Consider the following 24569-nt stretch of genomic DNA (forward strand, 5'->3'; position numbering starts at 1 on the left):
ATCTCAACCCTCCATTCTCTGGCATGAAGACTTTCTTAGATTAAAAAAAAGGGCCCGGACTAGAGCCACCACCGTACACTGGCCTCCAATCCCTCCTACTGCATCGGCACCAGCAGGACACTCTGGAGGAGCCCAAAGTCCACATCGGAACCAAATCCATCAATATCTGCTGCTACCGAATGGAGGGGTGTTCAGCACTACAGGCCCTAGGCCTCAGGCCCTGTGTCAAGGGCTCACCAGAGCAGCCAGGATGGCTTGGGCCTTCTTCCTGCAGGAGCTCCAGGCATAGTCTAAACCACCCGGATATAGCCTCTACAGAGTAACCGGCCTTGTGAAATGTCCACAGAACCCAGAAGGATGAGAGCTGCCGGGAGGACTTATTCCACCAGCTGGTCTTACTGGAGACCGGAAAAAGGGAAGGGCCCTGCTGGATGCCAGAGGCAGCTGAATTTCCCAACCTTGTGTTGGTCCTGTCCAGTCCCAATCTAAGACTGGGCTCTTCTCTTCCTGAGCTTTCCCCATCTCAAGCAGGAATCCCAAGGCCTTCCCGGATACTCTTTCCTCTAACACCCTCACCCCACCTCACCCCACCCCAAAACTCACCTGGGGCATATTTAGAGAGACTGGCCCCTCTGAACAGGACCTTCACTCCTCCGCAGGAGGAGAGGGGTCAAGGTTGTGGCCAGGGGTCTTTGCTTTCCCCCTCTCTCGCAGAAAGACTAGCAGTTAGTTGGACTGCGGCGTGGTCCTGGCCGGTCTGCCGCGCCCAAAGCGAGTTTCCAGGAACGATGGGGGTGGAGAGAAAAAGGGAGGGCGAGAGAGAAATGGGGGTCAATGGCTGGGAGTTACCTCATGTCCCCCACCAACCAGCCCATAGAATCACGAACTGCTTTCCGCCCCCAACCTGCAGGTGTTTGGAGCCTTCCCCACTCCCCTTAAAAATGAACACTACGCCTAACCAATCAGGAATAACTATTTAGTCCAACAACAACAACCCCTCCCGGCAGGCTGCCCAGAACATTTTCGTACCCTCCAAATGGGATCGGACTGGTTTGGTATGGTCAAATTTGTTTTCTAAGCATGGACGTGTCTACGCAGTTTACCCTGCAACCGGAGCCAGGCCCTGGCCACAGTGCATAAGGGTCTCCCTGGCCAGACGTGGATGGGTGGGGGGTATGTGTCCGGGAAGGTGAATAGTCAGTCTCTCCAGGCCCTGATCTGTGGGGCAGAACACCAAGTCCAACCCCCTCCTCCAGGAACTCTCCTGACCCCGATCTACCCACCTCCAGCCCAAAGCGAAACCAGAACCAGATTCCAAGGGCTCTATTTCCCTTAAGGAATGGAGTCCGGATTGGGGGTGGGTAGGTGTCTGATAAATTCAGGTCCTTTTCCCCCCTCCCTTCTAACAGAAAGAATAAAAGAAAGAACGAAAGTAAGTAAGTAAGTTAGGGTAAGTAAAGTGAGTAAGGGAGAGAGAAATAGAGGGGGTAAATTCTTCATCTTTCCCTCCACCAGCCCTACAAAATGGTTTTTGATTTTTCGGGGTTTAGACAGGCAGAATAGGGGGAATTCTAGTAATTTGTTGCAGTAATAAATAAGGTAAAAGGGAAGGAGGGTTAAAAACCAACCGGATACCACTTCCAGGGGTGTAGCCAGATTTAGTTTGCTTTTATTTTTCCCCCTGTGGGTTTTGTTTAATTTGTTTTGCCTAAATTGTCCAGTTTATGATCACATCGAAGTCTTGGATTAATTGCAAAGGCTTCCTTCCTTTTGCCGAGCTCTGGTGAAAATACAGGAATAATTCTTCCTCGAATTTTGATCCAATGCGGGCGATTTTCTTTCTCCTCTCCTAATCCAAATGGAGAAAGAAAGAAAGAGGGGAACCCACCCATCCCCGGTGTGTTATTTCGGGGTTGTGTTTGCTTTATGACTGAATCTCTGTCTGACCCCTCCATTTTCTCTCCCTACCCCAAACCCAACAACTTGAAAACAAAACTGGAGGGCGGGGGGTAACAGGACTGCGCTGCTTTGTTCTCCTTCCAAAGAAGCTAAAGGGACTTGCTGCCGCGCTTTGGGACGATTATTTTTAATTAAAATAGGATGCTAATGATGATGATCATAATGATGATGACATTGGCAATCACAACAACTGGCAAAACAAAATCCTTTCTTCTCCAGCCAGGGCAGCACTGACCCCGTTCTTCCAAGAAGCCCGAATTTGGCTGTGGTCACCCATGCGACAGGCATCTGACCCTCAAGGTAACGTCGCTTATGAAGAAAAGGGTAGGAAAATGTCCCCCGGAGGTGATCCCGAGGGCCCCCACCCGTGGCGCAAGGCCTTGGAAAAATGCATCCATTGTCCTTACCGGGCCTCCCTTCTAGACCACCGCTGCCGGCCGCACCCGCGAAACTGACCAGAAATGGGCGAAGCCGGAGTGCGGCGCGAACCCAAGCCGGCGGCTACCGGCTGGAAGGCGCGGGCCTCTGCAAGCGCTGCTCAGCTTCGAGCTTGGAAGAGCCTCCCACTCACCAACGAACCCTTCAAACACCGAGGCGCAGATTGACCTCCCGACAGAGCAGCAGCCGACTGGGCTCTGTCCGCCCATCCAAGCCAACACTGGCTCCCGAATACATCATAATTTGGAATAAAATGTGAAATCCCGCTCCCCGCCCCCATGCCGACGTCCCCACTAGCGCCTGGATCTCTCGCTCACCCTCCCCCACTCCCGCCCCCAGCGATTTGCAAATGCACCTCTAAAGGACACAGGCATACACGCACACAGCTCGGTGTGGACAGGGCCACACAAGGTCCAGCCTCATAGGAGGGAAGCAAATAAACACAACCAAACACTGCCCCACAAGCCGACATGGTCAGACCCGCACGCTTCCCAACATGACACAACGAAATCAGTTAAACACAGTCACTCACGGACACACAACCCGACACAGGATCACACAGGCGCGACCTAACAACGAAGCCACCCAAACACAATCGCCAAGACCACACAAACCCAACAGGCAGAACCCGACTCCAGTTGAGAAAGGAAACGGGCGTAATTACACACACAACGAATAAACGGCAGTAGGGCCTCGAGGGGGTCCAAATCTACACACCCAAACAGTGCAGGCACCATGGCACGGGGACACGCAACCTATCGCCCAAAAGACCACATTCGGAAACAGCCAACATCGCCCACAGCTCACACACACGCACTCTCACAATCCCACCGCATGCACACAACCACGAAGAAGAAATGAAAACCAACCACCGCCTCGCGCATTTCTGTATATTGCGTAAGGAAAAAGGGGAAGGAAGGAAGAGAGTCTCAGAGGCGGGAGGGGGACGGCGAGGGCGGGGGTGTCCGTGGAAAATGCCCCCCCGTCTAAAGAAACCGAAGGAAAGGGAGCGCAGGCATCTTCTGCGGGTGTGGGGAGCGAGGGAGGAAACTGACGAGGAATTCCGTGGGAGGCGGGAGGTCGCTTCTCCCCAACAAAAAGGCCAGAATGCTCACGTTTTTCCGTACGGGGGGACGCGTGTGGCCATTTTGAGGCCTGCTCCTTGGCTATGGAGGCCCGGCCCCTCCGCAGTCCGCTCCCCCGCCCGCCCGCCCGCGCCCGGCTCCTGCCCCACCGCGCTCTAATCCCGCTCACGTTCCAGGCCTCGTTAGCATGGGCCGAGGCGCGCCGGGGCCGTGTGCGCCGCGGAGATAAGGCACTGCCGCGGGTCCGCCCGCCCCCGATAAGCGCCTCGGCCATTATGGGCCAAATGATTCATTTTAATTTGGCAATTTCACCGGAGGGAGTGGGGACTGGTTGCGCGGCGCTGGGACCGGCTCCGGAATGCGCCACCGAGAGAACTGAGCGCGCTGTCTACGACCGGGCGGGTTCAGCCCCATTTCTCATCCCGGGGACCTCTCACGAATCCTGGCTCCCTACAACCTCACTCATTCCTTCAGCCTTCCAGATACCTTTCTTTGGCGACTCTCATCCCAACACTCTGTGCCTCTGAAGACCACCAAGACATCCCAAACCATCACCTGCTGACTCTTCTTCCTTCCTTCATTCTTTCTCCAGTGTCCTAGACACCCGGATTTCAGTGGACAGTTCCTCTTATCTCAGAAAGCCCCCCAACTCCTCTCTGGCCTTCCACCCCTTTCTGCTCTAAAATGGAGCCAGTAGCACAAACCCAAGGGGGCTCTAAGAGGGTTGGAGTGATTGAAGTCAATAGGGGATTAAAATATTCATTCTGCTTGATTTCAGGCTTAGCCCAGTGCCCACAATCACCACTCCCCCATAATATTTTTAACAAACACTTTAACCTAAGTACTAAGTATACTACAAATATTTTTAATTTTCATAACCAGTCCTGAGGAATGGGTGCTTTTGTTATTCTCAGTTTACAGATGAGGAAACTGAGGCACAGAGTAAAATATAATGTTTCCCAATGTTACATTTCTAGTGAGTGGTGGAGCCTGGGTTTGAAGGAAATTTAGCCCCGGAGTCTCAGCTAAAATGGGGCGTTAAGAACTTAGTTTGGGCTGGGCATGGTGTCGCATGCCTGTAATCCCAGCAGTTCCAGAGGCTGAGGCAGGAGGATCAAAGCCAGCCTCAGCAACAGCAGGCACTAAGCAACTCAGTGAGACCCTGCCTCTAAATAAAATACAAAATAGGGCTGGGAATGTGGCTCAGTGGTGGAGTACTCCAGACAAGATCTATAATGTACAGCAGGAAGTGGAGTACAGTGCCAACTGGGTAACTGGGGCTCAACCTATGGAGAATATATGAATTTATTCTTTCATGTCGGAGTGGAAGGAGTACAGGCTCAAATTTTAGCCATTTAGCTCCAAACCTCATTTTCTTCCTCCGTAAAACAGGGAGATAACTTCTGCCTCACAAAGTTGTGAGAATAAATACAATGACCTTTAAAAGGTGGCAGTGGTGGGTGATAGTCTATGTACTTAATCAACCCACAGCCCATGAAAACATCGTATGCACTTGCATAGGAGATCTGGATACCATCATGGAGAAGAAAAATAAGGCAAAAAGAGATGTAAATTGGCCCAAACTTAGTGACCCAGAAGAAAAGCCAGCAATCAAGCTCATTGTCCAACTCCCAGTCACAATTTTTCTCATCGTGCCAGGCTGCTTGTCCCTCTTCTGTCTCCAGTTTGGGCTCTTTTTGGAGTGTGAGAACTGGGAAAAGCTCCTCATCTGTCCAGTCATAGGTTGAGTTCCAGTCAAGGACTGATCCCAAATTGTACCCCTCTCTGAGTTCTGATCCCTCCAAGGTCGTGTGGATGACTCCCTGAGAAGGTGCAGTTACTTCAGTGCAGCCTGTCTCCTCTTCCTGTGCTCTCTGATGAAAGTCAGCTGCTGTGTGGATACAGGTAACTTTCACAGAACCCCACAGTGGAAGGCCACCTGTGATCTGTGATACACACACACACACACACACACACACACACACACACACACCTTTCCTTGGCTGTGACACTTAATAGAAAGAGTGAGATCCATGTAATTATGAGTTAGAAACCCAATCTGTCACTCTTGGGCTATGGGACTCTTGGGTAAGTCATTTCATGTATGCAAGCCCCTGCAAAAAGAGATTTGCCAATCCCATATTGGAGAGTCCAGCTGGGGACTGCTTCCCTAAGAAAATGAGGCCTGGACCAAGGGCTGAAGCAAAAGGACCATAAGTTCATGAACGGAACAGAAAAGAATTCAATAGGAATGGAGCAAGCCTATGGACAATTTAAGGATTGTTTGGAACCTTTTGTCCGGTGTCCAGTGCCCTATATAGGATCACATATGCTTTTCTAGAAGACTGTTTGGCTGCAGTGTGGAGTTGGGATGGGAAGGATTCTGGAAGACCAGTTCTGGGGCCAGTGTAGTGGTCTGGGGAGGGAGAATTAGAGCTTGTTCTAGGTGCTGGAAGAAGATGGCATTTATGTAGGATGTAAAACTAGGTTTGAAGGAATTGGGTCTGGCAGGCAAGAAGGAGGGAGGAATCCAGGAGTGTGGAGTGTGGCTGTCATATTGGAGATAGGTGAGTCCTCCTTGAGATGGGGGGAGAGTTCTGGAGACCAGAGAGCAGGGGGTGGGATTCTGCTTTTTATTTTGAACTCCCTGAGTTTAGATGCCTTTGAGGCACCTGCCGACTGTGGGTTATTTTACAGGGCATGAAAGAACCCTGCCCCCTACACATTGAAGAGCTGTCTTGAAGAAGTGGGGACAGGTGGAAAGGCAGAGGGTGTGTCCAGGCGTCTGTCTCCAGGGCTGGGAGCGGGCGTTCGCCATCCCCCTCCTCCACACAAACGCGATCTCCTCTATCAGACTGCCAGCTGTCCCTGCCCAAGTCCCCAAGCCCCCACCTGGGGCTGCCTGGGGCTGGGGGCTCGTGATGTCTACACCCCTCCCCTCCCCAGTTTCCGACAGTGGGTGGAAAAACGGAAACTGAGCGCTTAGCCAGGCGCCGCCCGAAATAGCATCTGGTGCCTGTCGGTCAGCTAGTTGTCCGAGCGTCCATGAGAGGGTGACGCGGCCCTCGGCCTGGCCAGGAAATGCCACCCCTCCTCCACCCGCCCCACTCAGGGGCCTCAGACGGGCAGGAAACCCGGAGCGCCTGGGTGGGGGTAGTGACGGTGGGGAGAGAGGTTTGGGACCCGCACTGGTAAGTCTGGAGTCTGGCCCTGGAGTTAAGACCCAGCGGGCAGAGCAGCTTAATTAGGCTTCTAAATGAGGCCATTCCCTCACCACCGATGAAGCCAAGGCTCCCTCCACCCGAGGCTCTTACAGTTTTTCAAGTGTTTCTGCCTACCCTGTCACTGGGTACTGGACTCTCTCTGAACTTTCTACTTTCGGTGTGTGCAGTCTGATGGCCGACAAGGTTAAATAAACCAAAATTTTACATTGCCTTTCTATGTGCCAGGTACTGCTCCTAAGCACATCAGAGTTTCAATTCAGTTAATCCTGACAGCAACCCAATGAGTTGGGGATTCCTAGGACCTCCATTTTGTAGTAGCACAGAGAGGTTGAGCATCTTGCAGAGAATGCCCAGCTAGTAAGTAGTGGAGGAGAATTCATATCCAGGTTAGTCTTGCTTCAGCCACTGTGCTTCCAAGGCAGCAATCCAATAGGTAGGCCCACCTGAGCTTCTGTCCTTCTCCCCACTGGCCAGCTGCAGGATTCAAAGCTAGTTAATCTGAGTTTCACTTTCCTTGTCTGTAGAGGGAGGTGATAATTGTCCACACAGCATTCTGGGGTTTATAAGGATTATTGTTAATGGTGAAAACTTCAATCTAAGGAGATGTCATTATTTCCTCCTTTCACTTGCATGTGACTGTTCTCTTCATTTTTGTTCTCTTACCCAGAAAGTACCCTTACCCTACCAGTTAGCAGGCCTGAACCCAGAATTCCAAGCATGAGAGTCATCTTTCTACTTCCAAATCCCAGCCGGGCCACCAGAAGTTTCAGGGATGGAAAGACCTTATTCTAATTCCTGATTCTCAAGGAGGACAGTCAGAATGCTCTTTATCTTGTTAGAAAAGTCAGTTTATGGACCCCACTCCAGGCCTATTAAATCAGAGACTATGAGAAAGGAGCCAGCAATCCAATTTTTATTTGTTTGTTTGTTTAGTACCAGGGATTGAACCCAGGGACTTAACCACTGATTCACATCCCCAGTCCCCCTACACTTTAATTTCGAGACAGGATCTCACTAAACTGCATAGAGCCTTACTAAGTTGCTGTGGCTGGCTTTGAACTTGTAATCCTCCTGCCTCAGCCTCCAAAATCACTGGGATTATGAGCATGTGCCACTGTGCTTGGCTAGCAATCTGTTTTTAACCAGCATTCCAGGTGAACCCTGATGCACACAAAATTTGAGAAACACTGCTTTAGTGTACAACCCCATGTGTAACAAAGGCTAAAGTAAGATAATTGAGGATGTGAAGAAAGCAATATGTGCCAGGCAAGGTAGTGCATGCCTATAATCCAAGCATCTCAGGAGGCTAAGGCAAGAAGATCATGAGTTCAAAGCCAGCAAGCAACTCAGTGAGACACTGTCTCTGAATAAAATGCAAAATAGGGCTTGGGATGTGGCTCAGTGGTCGAGTGCCCCTGAATTCAATCCCCAGTATCCCCTTGCTCCAAAGAAAAAGAAAGACGGCACTACGCTTTCTGATGTTTCAGAGCTCTTTCCCTTTCTCCAGCTTTCTCCATGCTTCTTCCAGAAGTGTCCAGAAGACCAAAGCTGCATCCTTGTAAAAGGAATACCACTTCAACTTGTCTGTCCTCAGGAACAGAGAACTCAAGACAGCTGTGCACCAATGGTTTTCCTCTCAGCTGCGAAGAGAGTCACAAAACATGTGCGCAGCCATTAACTCTCTAGCTCACAAATACTTGTTAATGGTCACCAAGGTGGGGCTGTGGCCCATATGTACACATCAGTGAAAGGAACCCATGAGCCCTGAAGGGGACTGTACCTGGTGAGCACCTATTCTGCTCTACTTTTGTCATCTGATCCTGCACAGATCCTTCTGGGCTTTGGAAGCATAGAGATGGCTCTCACACTTGGAATTCTGGACTCAGGGCTGCTGGTATGATCCCCCTTTGAAGATAAAGAAACAGACTCATGTTACCTAGAGTCACTAAGTTGGTATACACCCAAGCCTGCTTGGCCAATATTTCCTTGACTCCTGTTGGCTATTAGGAAGTGTTTGTTACTTTGGGTGAACTACTTCAAAATCTTGAACTCTTTGTATAGTATTGTGATAGATTCTGGCTGAAGACCCTGTGATCCTTAAAGAAAGACAAACAGCCAAAAGTTTCATGAAAAGATGCTCAGACTTACATTAGAGAAATGCAAATTGTTAAAACCACAATGAGCTATCATGACACACCCATTAAAATGGTTGAGGGTTTTTGTTTTGTTTTGTTGTTGTTGTTTTTTAATCCTAAGGATTGAAGCCAGGGTGTTCTGCCACTGAGCTACATCCCTAGCTGTTTTTGGTTTTGCTTTGAGACAGGGTCTTGCTAAGTTGCTGAGGCTGGCCTCAAACTTGTAAACCTTCTGCATCAGCCTCTTAAATTGCTGGGATTATATGTATGTGCCATCATGCCTGGATATAATGGTAATATTTAAAAGATAGACAATATTAAGAATTGAGGAGGATATAGATCAACTGGAATTCTCATGTGCACTGTTGAAGGGAATGCAAAAATCTTTCAACTGCCTTGGAGAACTCTGGTAGTTCCTTACATACATACAGTTTATATATACGCTTATTGAGAAGATTAAGAAATGTGTGTCCACAAGGACACTTGGACATAAATTGTCACAGAAGCTCTATTCATAATACCAAAAACCTAGAGATACTTCAAACGTTTATCAACAGGTAAATGGATAAACAAATTGTGGGACATTCATGCAATACTACTCAGAAGTAAAAATGAAACAAATTACTGATACATTCAAAAATACAGAATGACCTCAAAAACATTATGTTCAGTGAAAGAAGTCATTATATAGAGTGTCTGACTCCATTTATACAAAACTCTAGAAAAGGCAAAGTGAATCTATAATGGCAGAGTTCAGAACAGGGGCAATGGTGGAGGGGATTGATTTCAAAGAGACATAAGGGAACTTTCTGGGTAAAGGAAATATTCTATCTTGATTGTGATGGTGATTATGCAGTATATAAATATATTTGTCAAAACTCAGCAAACTTGGGGCTGGGGTTGTGGCTCGGCGGTAGAGCACTCGCCTAGCATGAGCAAGGCCCTGGGTTCAATCCTTAGCACCACATTAAAAAAAAACCTCAGCAAACTGAACATTAAAATGAGTGAAATATGTATATACATCATGTCTCAATAAAGTTGCCTACAAACCTTCTTTGTAGCCTTGCTCCAACTCCACCTCCTCCAGGAAAACTTCCCTAATCAGCCTGCCCCGCCCTAGCCTGCATTGACACCTTTCTCTCCCATCCTCCCTCTCTTTCTCTCTTTCTCTCTCTCCTGATTCACATGCCCGGAATCTGCCCCTTCCGTCTACTCGTGCTGCTCAGAGCCAGGCACACAGACATGAGGTAAGAGCTGGGAATAAGAAAGGAACTGAACTGAAGGTATTCAGAAGAGTGACAGGGACTTCCTCCAGGAAGTAGAGTCCCTTCTTCCTCTGACCCTCAGTTTCCCTATCTGTCACAGGGATGAGGTGGGGAACCCTTTTATCTCTTATCATCTCTTCACTCTGCCTCTCATCTCTGCTGTCTCTATCTTAAGCTTGAACGAGTCTGGTGCTGAATCTTCTCCTCTTTCCTGCCCCTGGCCCTGCCTCTCTGTCTCTGTCTGTAATCTCTCATCTTTGCCTCTCTCTTCCTTTCTGCCTTCTGTTCAGGCTCTCAGGGAGAACTCCAGTTCAGAGAGGCACCCTGCGGAAACAAGCCTTCAGGTCTCCTTGTCACCTTTCTCTCAGCTGGTCTTCGGCTCTGTGGGGTGGGGGAGAACGGGAAATGAAAGCGAGGATAGAAAGGGTGGGGGGAGATTTTCCAAAGCATCTTTAAGGAGACTCACAGGCATTGGGCCAAGAGGACTCCGCCAGGTAGCTATGGGTCACTGGGAAAAGAGAGAGCAAATAGCCTCTCTTCCACATGGCCCAGGTCCTGGGTGTGCAGCCCAGGACCTGCTGTGTAGGACAAAGCCTCATAACATGGTTAAAGAAAGCGTGAGGAGCACCAGCACCGCCCCCCGCCACCCGCAACAATTTCTCTGTCTCAGTTTCCTCATATCTAAAATAGGGGTTAAAAAAAAAACACAGGGTTGTTGGAAAGATTATGAGACACATACAAAGAGCTCAGCACAGTGCCCAGCAACATTTAATATGTAGAAGTTATTGATTTTTATTATAAACCTCTGCTCCCACCCACAATCCCAAGCCCCATTGTATTCAGGCCTAGGGATAGCAAGATGGAGGAGACAGAGGCACAGGCAAAGAATCACAGTACAGCTTAATATTTGTTCTACTAAAGAAGGATGTACAGAGTGCTTTGGAGTCTAAGAGAGGTAGTGTGTGCGTCTGTGTCTGTGTGTGTCTGTGTATTTTCGGAGGGGAGGAGCAGAAAAGATTTTGTGAAACTGGTATCATTTGCCTTAGACTGTGAATAGCAAGAGGAGATAGTAGGAAAGAAAAATATAGCAAGTGCAAAAGTCCAGTGGTGGGAGTGGAGGGCCCGTGTGGAGACTGCGAGAAGCTCAGTGAGGCTGAGGCTCAACAGCTGTGTGAAGGGGCTCTTGGTAGGTGAGGTGAGAGTGTAGACTAGGGGTAAGTGTACTCAGCTTACCATACCCAGCTTCACCCATTCATTTTATTCCACATTTACTAAGGATCTAGTTTGTGCCAGAAAATATCCTCTGTGCCTGGATATCAGAGATGAATATCTGTGCTCCCTGCCTTGGAATGCATGCCCTGTGCTAGGTTAACAAATCTGAGTTTTTTTTCCAACTTTGATCCTAAAACCTGAGAGGGAGGACAGTCACTTATCCTCTCTAGAACTTGGCTTCCTCATTTGCTCAGTGGACACAGCCCCTGCTTACTGGTTCTTTTTAAACAAACACATTTTGAGCAGCAGTGCTGAGCCCCATGCTGCCTACCGGGAATGTGGGAGGAATTGGAGCCCACTACAGGCCTAGGAGAATCAAAATGAATTGAATGTAATTGCATCATGCAGGCCTCTGGTGGCACATGGATGGACGTTTTTTTTTTTCTCCCAGGTTAGTCTCATCATTATCTTGCTTCCTCAGAGTCTTGGGGGAATAGGGCCTAGCTGAACTGGGTGGCAGGAGGGAGAGGAGTGAAGACCAAGTGAACGGTAGCGCGCTCTCCTGGCATGCGTGCGGCCCGGGTTCGATCCTCAGCACCACATACAAACAAAGATGTTGTGTCCGCCTCTCTCACTCTCTCTTTAAAAAAGAAAAAAAAAGAAGACCAAGTGAAGCTCCAGGAACAGAGAGAGCCAAGGGTTTGGTTGCCTTTGTATTTGGGGCAAAGCAGAAACTCCTGTGTCCCTTAAGCATCTCTACAACATGGTACTGCCCCACACTTGAGTGTCTGCCTTATCTGCCAAAACCCTCCCAGAAAGGGACCATGTCTATGGTTTGACTTTGACCCGGCATATTCCCAGATGCAGTAGGAACACCACAGATGTATGTTGAAGTCATTGGAGGGACATCTCTGAGAGAGAGAGAGGTAAACCACTAGGTAAGAACCTGGGCTTTTGATTGGAATTAGCTAGCCCTCTGGGTCCTAGAACCAGCCACAGAGAAGTGTGAAAGTGCATCCTGTATGGCCTGGGAGGAGAGATCAATGGTTCCATGATCACAGGCGCCGTGGAGCAGCAGCCCTTGCTGGGGCAGCCCTTCCCTGGAGGTGAGAGGTAGACTCTATCTCCACTGATAGTCTCTGTGCTGGGCAGGAAGGGGATGGCAAGCAGGGCCGGTAGAGTGACAGAGCCTGGTTAGGGGTCTGGAGCACTCATCAGAAGCCACTCAGCTGTGGGACACCCTGCCTTCCATCCAAGGCCAAGACCTGATGTCACCTATCAAGGCAGGACACGGGCTTTACGGAACCCAAGCACATGCCTACCTCAGCTGTCTCTCTGCCCTACCTATGAGAAGGAGAAGGAGAAAAAGGAGAAGCAGCCCACATGGGCTCTGAAGTTCAACAACAGTCCTGAGTTCAACTTCTGACTTGACCACTTACTTTACCTGTGTGACCTAGTGGTGGGGGCAGGGGTAGGAATCACCTTCGTACCTGAGACTCTATTGCATCCCAGGAATAATCCTGACCTGCTGCAGAGGTGACGAGCATGGGCTCTGGAGCCAGACGACTGGGCTTGAATCCCGGCTTCTTATATTGGCTGTGGGACCGTGGGGCAATTTACTTAATATCCCTGCTTCTATTTTCTACCCTGTAAAACCGGGAACAATAATAATATCTACCTCATAGAGCCGTTGTGTGTAACTTATTATCATAACATTGAGTTGTTAAGCTAATTAGATGAGAGAATATATGAAATAGTATTTTCCGTAGGATCCTGTTAAGGTCTATAAACAAGTCAAAATTTAACACCTGGTATTTTGCCAGAGAAATGTTAAGAGTTCCTAAACAAGTCTGGATGGTGCCTAGTAAAATGCCAGAGGGAGTGGTTTGAGAAGTAACAAAAGCGAGCCATTAAGTGTGGAGATTCCTTATTGGTTGACTGATGTATCTAGTTTATGCTAATTAAGATAAGCTGTGCAAAATGTATAAATAGCTCTGTTGTCCTACAGTAAACGGCTCCCATTCCTGCTGTATCAAAGTACAAAAGTTATTCGTCACCCCCCCCCCCCCCCCGTTATTCTGCTGCAGCCGGACCCCTGCGGCAGATGGTGGCCCGTTTCGGGGAGCCCCGGGACACTCGGGGGTAAGTGACGAAAAAAAGCTGCCCGTCCATAGATAGGACGGGAGCAATGTGCTCGTCCCTAGACAGATAGGGCGAGAGGAAAAATGGCCATTTCCATAAAATGGAGAAAATTGATACACTATGTTTGTGTCTTGTTTTGTCTCAGTGTATTGCAAGCCCGTCCACAGCTGGCTCTTCCCTGTCCCCCAGGCTATTTTGCCCAGCCAGCCGGGCTGCGGCAGGATCCACAATGCAGCAAGCAAACAGAATGGGCCCCCTAGCGAGCAGTTTCTGGCCTCTAAAAATAATTTCATCATCTTCCCCTCAATCTCAACTTCATTCCACTGTCCTAAGCCAGGGCGTTTTTACTTTTTTTTTTTTTTTTACTTTTTTATTTTTTTATTGGTTGTTCACAACATTACAAAGCTCTTGACATATTATATTTCATACATTAGATTGAAGTGGGTTATGAACTCCCAATTTTACCCCAAATGCAGATTGCAGAATCACGTCGGTTACACATCCACAATTTTACATAATGCCCAATTAGTAATTGTTGTATTCTGCTACCTTTCCTATCCCCTACTATCCCCCCTCCAGGGCGTTTTTACTTGTTGCAGGTCTTTTCGCCTGCTTTTGTCCCAGTTCTCTGTAATTTTGTGCACTTCTATATCTGCATGTGAAGCTAAATGCTTGTGTACCTTGGAGGGCTGTGAAGTCTGAATGAGGTACTGAGTAGGACTCTGCTCAGTGATAGATGAATATAATTCTGCACATATAGGAGTGAGCACTAAATGCACACCTGTAAAGGCAGAGTGTAGTGGTGTCTTTTCATTCTTCATTGTGCTCCCCAGAGTCTAGTGCAAGGCCCCTAGCATAGCAGGAGAGTGAAGCAGGCCTTTGTCATGTTGCTTTTCATTGGATAAAGGGATTGTGACTGTGCATGGTTTCTGCCCTTGGAGTTCCCAGTCCTGGGTACACGTAAGTAACGTACAATCTAGTTGTATTGAATTCTTCAGGTCAAGAAGAGGACCGGAGAAAGGGTTATGGAGTTTCTTTCTTTCTTTCTTTTTTTTTTTTTTTTAAAGAGAGAGTGAGAGAGAGGGGGGAGAGAGAGAGAGAGAGAATTTTAACATTTATTTATTTTTTCTTAGTTCTCGGCGGACACAACATCTTTGTTGGTATGTGGTGCTGCTGAGGATCGAACCCGGGCCGCACGCATGCTAGGCGAGCGTGCTACCGCTTGAGCCACATCCCCATCTCCTCTTTTTTTTTTTAATATTTATTTTTTTGTTAGAAACAATACCTTTATTTTGTTTATTTATTTTTATGTGGTGTTGAGGATCGAACTCAGAGCCTGGAGCATGTTAGGCGAGCGCTCTACCACTGAGCCACAACCCCAGCCTGGGTTATGGAGTTTCAAAGAAGAAAAATATTCCTTCCACATGAAGATTCCAGAAGGTTGGCTCCAGATGAGGAAACAATGCAGGAGTTGGGGAGGGAGCATTTAAGCTGGGCTTTGAAGAGCTTTGAACCTGTGGAGAGTTTGGAGGCTAAAGAAACAATACCGGTCAAGGCAGGAAAGCTGGGAACTGACTGCGTAGGTATGTGTGGACTGACTTTCCTTTCCTGTGGTGTGTACAGGGATCAGAGAGGGCCTGGGTTTTATTGCTCCATTTCTAATTTGCTGATTCCATGGCAGGCAGTAGTGTGCTCTGGGAGGCTGGCTGGAGTCCTGAGTGAAGTCCCAGCTCTGTGCACTGGAGCAAGTACCTTCTCTCCTTTGGCCTGTGTCCTCACATGTACCATGAGGGCCAAGTGGTCTTCTGAGGGGCCTGCAGCTCTTACACCTCTGAATACCTGATATCATCTTTTCTGTTATGTTTTCAACTAATGCCCCTTGCCCTGGAGGCCCCAGACCTCCCATGAAGAAGCAGGACACAGAGCCCTCCCCAAATCCATCCTTTTCCTGGAGTTCAGCCCCACCAGGAAGTGGGAAAACAGGATTTCCTCTGAGGATGTTCTTTGTGACCCAGACAGTTCCGGTTACAGAAGTGGGGAGGAAGAGATAGGGAGCATCCCCCATGCCTCCAAACACTAAAGCACCTTTTCGGGGGGGGGGTATGTTTTATGATTTTTTCTTTTCATTTTACTCAGACTTGAGCTCCTTAAAAACAGGGAAGGTATAATTCAGAACTGGAGAAAGCCATGCCAGTATCCCTTCAAACAGAAATGATTGCTCAGTCTCTCAGTAGAGAGAACAGAAGTCCCTTTTTCCTTTTCAATTGTGAAGTATGTTAAACATAATTTAAAAAGGAGGAAAATCCTTTCCTCACCTCTGCTTGTAGAAATCCTTCAAGATCTTTCCCGGGGCTTACCTACAAAGCTTTCTCTCTCTGGTAGCAAGACTTTCCTTTCTCTGGTCTTTAAAACTACTGTTCAGCTCTATTTCTGGAACCATCATTTCATGCAGTCACAGCATGTCAGGGGTCACAGTGGTAACACTTAATTTCAACAAGTGGAAAACTAAAGCCTATGATTTGCCCAATGTCCGAGTTTGGATGACAGTGATGATAGGAACTCAGTTTTTGCTGACTCCTAATTTGGTGATCTTTCTTTCTTTTTTCTTTTTCTTTTTCTTTTTTTTTTTTTTACAATGAAACCCTTTTTTTATTTTTCCTTTATCATTTTATTATATTTTCTTTATTTATATCCTATTTTTTATTTTTTAAATTTTTTTTCCTATTTTACCAAAAACTTTGTAAAGAAAAACAGTTGATAATAGTTGCCTACAGCCTCCATAAATATAAAAAGGGGTATCTTGAGATGAAATGTCCATGAGTTTTCTTTCTTTTTTTAAAATTTATTTTAATTAGTTACACATGACAGTACAATGACCTTGACATGTCATACATTTGAATCAGATGGGATATAATTTCTCATTTTTCTGAGTATACAGGTTGAGAATCACATTGGTCATGCATTCACATATATACACACAGTAATAATAATGTCTATTTCATTCTACTATCCTTCCTATCTCCCCAACCCTTCCTTTCCCCTCCCCTCCCCGCCCCTCCCTACTTAATCTAGGTAATGCTATTTTTTTTTACTTGTATTTTTTCTTTCCTATCATTGGCTCCCTGTCCAAAGCCCCCTCCTCTAGCACTTATAGCTATTCACATCTCCATGCTTTTGCAAAAGCCTTCTCCCTCTATCACAAATATCCATTCTTCCCCCTTTTCCTATTGTTCCTGATTCTGTTAAAAAAAAAAAAGTCACCATCTTTGCAGAACGTTCTCAAAATAACTTTCCTCATTTCTCTTACCATAGTCTTCCATTTTATGCAGTTTTATTTCAAGTACTTATCTGACTATTGTTAGTGTTTGCATGCTTCTCCCTCGTTAGATTCAGTAGCAGAAGGTAAGGTTGTCTTGCTCAGCATTTAGCTCAGTGCCCAGCAAGATCAATGTGATATTACTGAGGTATAAGAAAGGTGCCAGATGGAGAGGAAAGATGGAGAGAGTGTCTGCTACTGGGCTAGAAGCTGTGGATGAACAGTAGGTAGGCGGCCTGGTTAACTCCAACTGTCTGACTTAGGCCCAGTTTATACATTGTATCAGTTTCATCATCTGTAAAGAGGAGTTAATTATGCCTGCCATACACATTTCAGTGGGGTTTTTGTTGTTAGGATTATATGAGAAAATATGTGGGATAGCACTTGGAAAAGTGCAAATGCGAGATGTTACTGTGAAATTTATATTAAAGGTAGAAAGACCTCTTAGTTAATTTGCGAGGCTATGGAAAGTTCTGCCCATGTGAGCCATGACTTGAAAACAAGGGCAAAGAACAAATTTTGTTCCTCTAATTTCCAGGAGCCCTCATGGTACAGACTCAGTATTAACTTTCCACTATAGTCATTTAAGTGAACCCTTGATCATTAAAAGAGCTGCAGTTACCTCCTTCAGGGCATAGAAGTAAATAACTAGTTTTATGCTTGAGGTTATAGGGCAAGAGGCTCCTTGCTGAAGGAAAAGAATGTGAGGCAGTTTATAGGACTGTGCAGGAATGAAAAAGAGCACAGGCTATAGTATTTGAAATCATTCATTCAGCTCCAGATCCATTTCTTGCAGCAAGTTCTTCCTGAATACTTGGGGCTTCAGAGACTCTTGGGTCCTGGAGTTATACATGAGCTTGAGTCAACCTACTTGGGTAAGTTCTTTCCCCTTGGGTATTCCCTTATCCTTAAGGAGATGTTACCAGCTGTGGTCAGCCAGGAAGCTTAAATTAACTACTGCACATGGAATGATCTGCACAGTGTCCTTGTGAGCACATATAAACCTCTAAAAAGATGGAAGCTGTCACAATTACTCTGTTGAGGCTTCTTAAAATATCACACAATTGGCTTTTTATTCTACACTCTCATAACTTTTGCAACTTCCCCCTAGAAGCTCCAGAGTCTTCACAAGGCTTATCTAATGTTTACATTCACTTATGTGGGGGCTTAGCACAGGGCAAGGGAAGGAAGAGCACATTAACATGGAGTATTGTTGATTTCAATTGACCAGCAGAGTGAGGGACATCTGAAGTGGGGAAGGGGTAGGTTGACAGCTGGCCAAAAACCAGACTAATGGGTTTATTTCTCAGAAGTTGGGTAAGAGAAGCTCAATCATTTTCCTATTTCATTTGAAGAAGCACTCATGTACCTTGTGATGCTGCAGGACTGGATGACAGAAATGCAGAGAAATATCACTTGAGAAGAATACCACAGTTTTTAATCCAATTTTCCCAGTACTGATGAGTTTTCCAAAGATACCTAAAGACCATCATAGCAGTTAACTTTCTATAGCAAACACTCTTCTTAGAGTAGCCTTTTTTGATCATCTCTTTTCTTGGCATGTACAATAAAAGATGTGTTTTGTTGAATTAATCTGCAGTCTAAATTCAGTCTCCAAAACTGCTTAAATATTTTATCAGAGGTCTTAAGTTAGATGTCATAATAAGTGATCAAATTGAATTTTGCCTAAGTCTCAGGCTCAGTTTTTGAGGTACAGAGAGAGCTTCTTATGTAGTATAAAAATTACAGGGTTCCTAGAAATAAAGGTAAGACAAATGATAAGGCTGTCAGTTAATTCAGTAACACTCTGTTTTTTCAATAGTGTGCAAAACAAATGGTACCCACATTCACTTCTTGGATGAGTGCTAAAGTTAAAACAAAGCATATCTGAAAGTGACATTACTTAAATTTACTCCAAAGAAACATGCAAGTGGATTTTTTTTGCTACTATTTAAATGATTAAAGCTCTGAATGATGCACATGAAACCAAAGGGAAAGACATTACCTTTTATGAATTGTAATTTTAACTTGAAAAAACAACAATGCAGAGAAAGACCCACTAACTAGTCCCTGGTTCCAGTGGGGAATTACCATGTTACTATATATGGGCTTGCAAACTTTGTTTTACCATGCTATTGTCCCAGAAAGCCAGAGCTGGCCAGGTATGGTGGCATACATCTGAAATTCCAGTGCCTTGGAAGGCCGGGATAAGAGCATTGCAAGTTAGAGGCCAGCTCAGCAATTCAGCAAGACCCTGTCTCAAAATAAAAGGGCTAGGGATGTAGCTCAGTAGTAGAGCATCCCTGGATTTAGTTGGATTGGAAATTTAGAGATCCAAAGTCTATTTCTTTCAGTTTACATATCAAACTTTAATATAAAGCAATCACATCTTAACTTCAGTAAGGTTTATTATCTATGAAATGAGTGAGCGCTTTTTCATTTATATTCAGAAATAACAATTTAAAACTTAATTTTTAAACAGGTGGAAGTTGGCAATAATTACTGATAACACTTGGATGGATCTCAAGACATTATGCTGAGTGAAAACAGCTAATTTCAAAATGTTATACACTGTATGATTCTGTTTATAGGACATTCTTAAAATTATAAAATTCTAGTAAAACAGATGAAGGATAAGGGCTGGAGGTAGAGTATGTTTCAAAAGGGTAGAGATAGTTGTGTGAATCTGAGTGATAAAATTTTATAAATATTAAATGAGTACATATGAAAATTTGTGGGCTGGGGGTATAGTTCAGTAGTAGAACACAAGCTTAGCATGCTTGAAGTCCTGAGTTTGATTACCAGCCCCCTACCCCACACAAAAAAAGGAGATTCAAAAGGTCTATGGTTTATTTATTAATAATGAACCAATTGTCAATTTCTTGGTTTTGATAGTTTACTATGATTCTGTAAGATGTTATCATGGGGGACATTAGGTAAAGGGTATTCCTGAATTCTGTGATTTATTTATTTATTTATACTAGGGATTGAATCCAGCATGACTTGACTAATTTTTTAAAAAATTTGAGACAGGATCTCACTGAGTTGCTGAAGCTGACCTGGAACTTGTGATCATCCCACCTTAGCCCCGAAGTCACTTGGATTGCATGTGTGCATTTGGCCTCTGTATAATTTTTGTATCTTGCAGGAGTTGAAAAACAAAAGTGGGAAAGGAAAAACTATAGCAGAAAACAAAGGAAAACAGTCAATTTAGACATTTTTATTGTTGTATTTAAAAATATTAAGACATTTGAAAAAAAATCAAAAAGTTTATAAAACACACTCATACCCAATACTTTTCTTATTTAATAATAGCTAATGCTGTATGTTGAACATCAACCCACCAGATCTCAAGTTTTACTTGCAGAGTTTAACTAATATACTTATGAGGAAATACATACCTTATATGAAATATCTTAAAATATTTTAAAAAGTAACTTTCCCCTTAAACTCAAGAAGGGCTGATTTTGCTAATTCAGCCAGGGTCAGGGTAAGTTTATGGTTTTTTACTGATACTGGGTAGATGCCTAAATGCAACATGCTAGGAAAATGGACTTTTTAAAACACACAACATAAAACAGCAGTTGAGAGAGTTGAAGAGCATCTATTTATCTAAATTTGTTGAAATAATTGTTAGGAGTTTTTTCTTTTTTAAAAGGTTTCAGTGATGCTGAATAAGAATCTGGCCTCCTCATTAGCCAGTTATCTCACAGACAATCAAGTCATTTGTTCAGCTCTTTGTAATCAGCTGTTACCAAGAAAGAGATTGACTCCTACAGTGATTAGGAATCCAAAACTACCCAAAGGCTCTGGCTTCTCTAAGTACCTTCAGAAGACACCAGTTCTTGTATCAGAAAAGAAAGAGTTAAAGGTTTAAAATAATTTTGGCAACTGTCTGAGACGTTTTACATCTAAAAAGGTACCTACTGAGTTCATGCTATTCATTTGCTTTAAAGTTTCAGAAGGTTGTAAACTTTCAGGAAAAATTGGGACATCCCTTTCATTTTCTTTCTCAGGATGTTGAGTAAACTCGGCTTTTCCAGGCCGGAGGTTCACTGCAGGACCAGGCCTGAGGTTCTTTAATAAGAAAGCTGGGTTTTCCTTCAACTGCTGAGTTACTTTAGGCTGCACAACTTCATTTGTGATATTTCTCAATACTGGTACATCTGTGTTAGTGTCCATGGATTCACAGTTATAGCAATTAGTTGTTTCATAGGTATTCCTCAAAGGTTCTTTCTGATGACCAACTTGTGCAGGTATGGAAGTAGGGGTTTGATTCAATGAATGGTTACTCATACTATCTGCAGAGGTGGGAGGATCCTCTTCATCTCCACTATTATCACTGCTTTGTATGAGTCCATATCTCTTTAAGTATTTTTTGGTTGCAAATGACATGTTGCTTGGTGAAATTAAGCTAAGTCCCACTGTGTTTTTGTCTGTATTAATATGTAGAAGGCTAAAAGATGAATCACAATTATTTTGGTTTGATCGAGTGAGAGACAGTTGTGACAGCTGATTTTCATTTAAATATTTCAGTGCTATAGCATTTGCCTCCATGCTCAAATCCACACCAGTGGGGCTTAAACCACTCATGCCAACATTAGCAAAAGACATGTAGTTTAATCCAGAGATCACTGCTTCTGGGCTGATGCATGCCAACACACTGAAAGACACAAAATAATAAGTCATCATTTTGAGTAATAGAGTTTCATCTAATGCGTTCCTGTCTATGAAAGTAACAAAAGATTTCAGCTTTAAGTGCATGGTGCTTTTTATCTGACTACTCGGACACTTAAGTTTCCATGACCTATCTGCCCATTCAAGGGATAAATACGATAACCTAGAAAGTAAAATTCATGATTTACAGACTGAAAGTGGAATACAAATTGATTTTCTTTTTTTTTTTTTTAAGAGAGAGAGAGAGAATTTTAATATTTATTTTTTAGTTTTTGGCAGACACAACATCTTTGTTTGTATGTAGTGCTGAGGATCGAACCCGGGCTGCATGCATGCCAGGTGAGCGCGCTACCGCTTGAGCCACATCCCCAGCCCCAAATTGATTTTCCTAAATTTATTTATTTGTTTGTTCACTTACTCTGGTGCCAAAGATCAAACCCAGGGCCTTGGGCACACCAGACAATTAATTGCTCTACCACTGAGCTACATCCTCAATCTCTGATTTTCTTAAATATGTACATCAGTCATGGTTTTAAGAACAAATATAAGGCTCTAAATGTAAAAGTTATTCAATATTGCTGTGTCAAATAATTTTCAACCATTAACCCCAAACAGCTAATATTCAATGTAAAGTAAAATGAACAAGTAAAATGAATCACAAAACACATCTGATGATTTGACAGTACAAGCTTTGGTAAGTAGCTCAGAAAATTAAATTGCTCATAGTAGAAGAGATTTCCATTTGCAATAAATAAAATCATCAATTGGCCTCTGGATAGAGCCTTACAAATACACACATAAACTTTTTTTAAAAATTTTTTAAAAATTTAGTTGTTGATAGATCTTTATTTTATTAATTTATACGTGGTGCTGAGAATCAAATCCAGTGCTTCACATGCCAGGCACGTGTGCTACCGCTGAGCCACACTCCCAACCCCATAAATATTTATTATATAATCTAAAACTAACTTTTGTTGGTATTAACTGATTTGCCCTTTCCTTCATATCTTTTCCCCCAAAGCTGAAGTTAGTAAGTGGCAAGTTGAGAATGAAACTCATGTCTGCCATACTCTCTGGGGCTCTGTAATAACTGATTCACTACACTGTGTTCAGCAGTTTGCATTTTGCTATAAGAGAGTCCTTCATGCACTGTTTGTTGTGATAAACATTAAGTTCTGGTCAAAGAACATACTATGACTTTCCATGTCATCCCACAAAGAAATCCAGCTGTTTTACATGTGCCAGCCACTACTTAAATATACAGCCCAGCAAAAACCAAATAATGATCAAGTACTTTCATTCTTAAAAGCACCTGAAATTTCAAAGAAGCTACTTCCAATCATTAATACTCCCCCAAGTCAGTGGTGTCATCACCAAACAATGAATAGTGCTCAATAATGTTGATCTTTATTTTTTATTCTTTAAAAATGTGTGTGTATTTTTTAGTTGTAAGTTGGACACAGTATCTTTATTTTATTTATCTTTATGTGGTGCTGAGTATTGAACCCAGGGCCTCGCACGTGCTAAGCAAGCACTCTACTGCTAAGCCACAACCCCAGCCCTAATGTTGGTCTTTATAACTAGCTTGGAATTCTCCCTCAACCTTCTGGGTACTTAATGCTTCAGAGGCTATTTTATAAAATGGAAGAGATGCTACCAATTTATTTAGGCATTATTTTTTCATGAAAATGCTTTGTGAATATATCTTTCTGAAAATGTGAATATAAGTCTACTTTCTTTGCCTAATTCCTCAAAATAATAAACATTTTGCATTTTAAATCAGAAAACATATACATATTATATTTAAGTGTAATGTCTATAGATACTTATGTAAATAATTTGATAAAAGGAAATACAACCTTCTAATTCAAAATGTTAAAATATTTAGAAAAAAATTGGTCTAATTTTAAATATACCTGCAAGTAACAATGGTGGATAAGTTAGAATGTGGTAGGGAGTGATAGGAGGAGAGTATATTAAAAAACTAAATTCAAGACAAACAATCTACCACTCAATTAAGAGTTGTTAAAATTATTAAAGAAAAAAGACTGAAAGGAGATATACAAGCAAAATTTTAATAGTTGAGTTTGGTTGGTAAAAATATGAGAATTTTTTTTTTTTGGTCTACTTTTCTAAATTTTCCATTTCCAAAATAAGTTTATATTACTTAGCAGGAACAAATGTCAAACTATGTTCAAAATTCTACAATATTTTATACTATAAAATTTTTAAACTTTTCATATGAAGATATAGCTAAATGTTGCTATAAAATGTTTGCCAACAGATTCCTTTATAGAAACACTTAATTTAATTTATTGTTTTGAACTGAAAATTGAATTTTCCTTTTTCCAGTATTGGAGGTTGAACTCAGAACCAGGGAAGCACTCTACCATTTAATTACACTCTCAGTGTTTTAAATTTTATTTTGATACAGGATCTTGCTAAGTTGCCTTTGTAAGCCTTGAACATATGATCCTCCTGCCTCAGCCTTCGAGGTAGCAGAGATTACAGGCATATTACACCATGCCCAGTGAGAATTTAATTTTTTCACATTTGTTTCCATTTCCTTGAGCAAGTAAATTTACAAATCTAATTAGAATTTTAGAAACTAAAAACCTGTCTATGGGGGCTGGGTTGTGGCTCAGTGGTAGAGTGCTCACTTAGCATGTGTGAGGCATTGGGTTCAATCCTCAGCACCACATAAAAATAAATAAATAAAGGTATAAAAAATCCTATTAAATTGAGAGGCCCATTTAAAAAAAAAAGTCAGTTGGACACACTCCAAAAAAAAGGAATGTTTTTGCTTTTCAGATGACATAACTATGAAACTATACATCTACTAGCTAGCATATCTATGAAATTTTAACTTACACATAGATAATTGACTTAAAAATGGGTATTGCTTGTAATATTAAATGGAAATGCCTGTTTTCTGTTAAGAAAAATAAACAAAACTATATATAATAAAACAGCCAACTGTTTCCTAAAAAGTTGATTTTCTTTGCAAAGTTATTAGTTCAGAGAACACTTTTTCACTTTCTAAAAGTTTAATCATAAACATAAATTATTTTCATAGTAAATTTATAATACACATTGTTATTTAAATTAGGAGAACA

At 43.6% G+C, this 24569-nt stretch overlaps 2 protein-coding genes and 1 long non-coding RNA gene across 6 annotated transcripts in view; 1 reads left to right on the forward strand and 2 right to left on the reverse strand.

Annotated features, from left to right (window-relative positions):
* LOC144368042 (uncharacterized) overlaps positions 1 to 2663 on the forward strand; it is a 30605-nt gene extending 27942 nt beyond the window's left edge. The window contains exons 3-4 of the long non-coding RNA XR_013427767.1: positions 2179 to 2259; positions 2383 to 2663. This is a non-coding gene — a long non-coding RNA (uncharacterized LOC144368042). The remainder of the gene's footprint in view (positions 1 to 2178; positions 2260 to 2382) is intronic.
* The window catches only part of Tal1 (TAL bHLH transcription factor 1, erythroid differentiation factor), a 14551-nt gene extending 11010 nt beyond the window's left edge, over positions 1 to 3541 (reverse strand). Inside the window, exons 1-2 of one of the 4 annotated variants that reach the window (XM_040288626.2) lie at positions 3115 to 3541; positions 604 to 757 (exon numbers count right to left, since the gene is read on the reverse strand). The gene's annotated coding sequence lies outside the window, so the exon portion shown is untranslated. Of the gene's footprint in view, positions 1 to 603; positions 2508 to 3114 lie in introns of those variants that run through there. The other 3 variants (XM_040288623.2, XM_040288621.2, XM_078026221.1) reach the window with 3 other exon arrangements.
* Positions 3542 to 19976: 16435 nt separating this feature from the next.
* The window catches only part of Stil (STIL centriolar assembly protein), a 55901-nt gene continuing 51308 nt past the window's right edge, over positions 19977 to 24569 (reverse strand). Inside the window, exon 17 of the mRNA XM_040288628.2 lies at positions 19977 to 21439. Coding sequence (XP_040144562.2) covers positions 20650 to 21439 — 790 coding nt within the window. The 3' untranslated portion in view covers positions 19977 to 20649. The remainder of the gene's footprint in view (positions 21440 to 24569) is intronic.

The sequence above is a fragment of the Ictidomys tridecemlineatus genome, chromosome 11, assembly GCF_052094955.1.
Source record: "Ictidomys tridecemlineatus isolate mIctTri1 chromosome 11, mIctTri1.hap1, whole genome shotgun sequence".
Lineage (NCBI taxonomy): Eukaryota > Metazoa > Chordata > Mammalia > Rodentia > Sciuridae > Ictidomys > Ictidomys tridecemlineatus.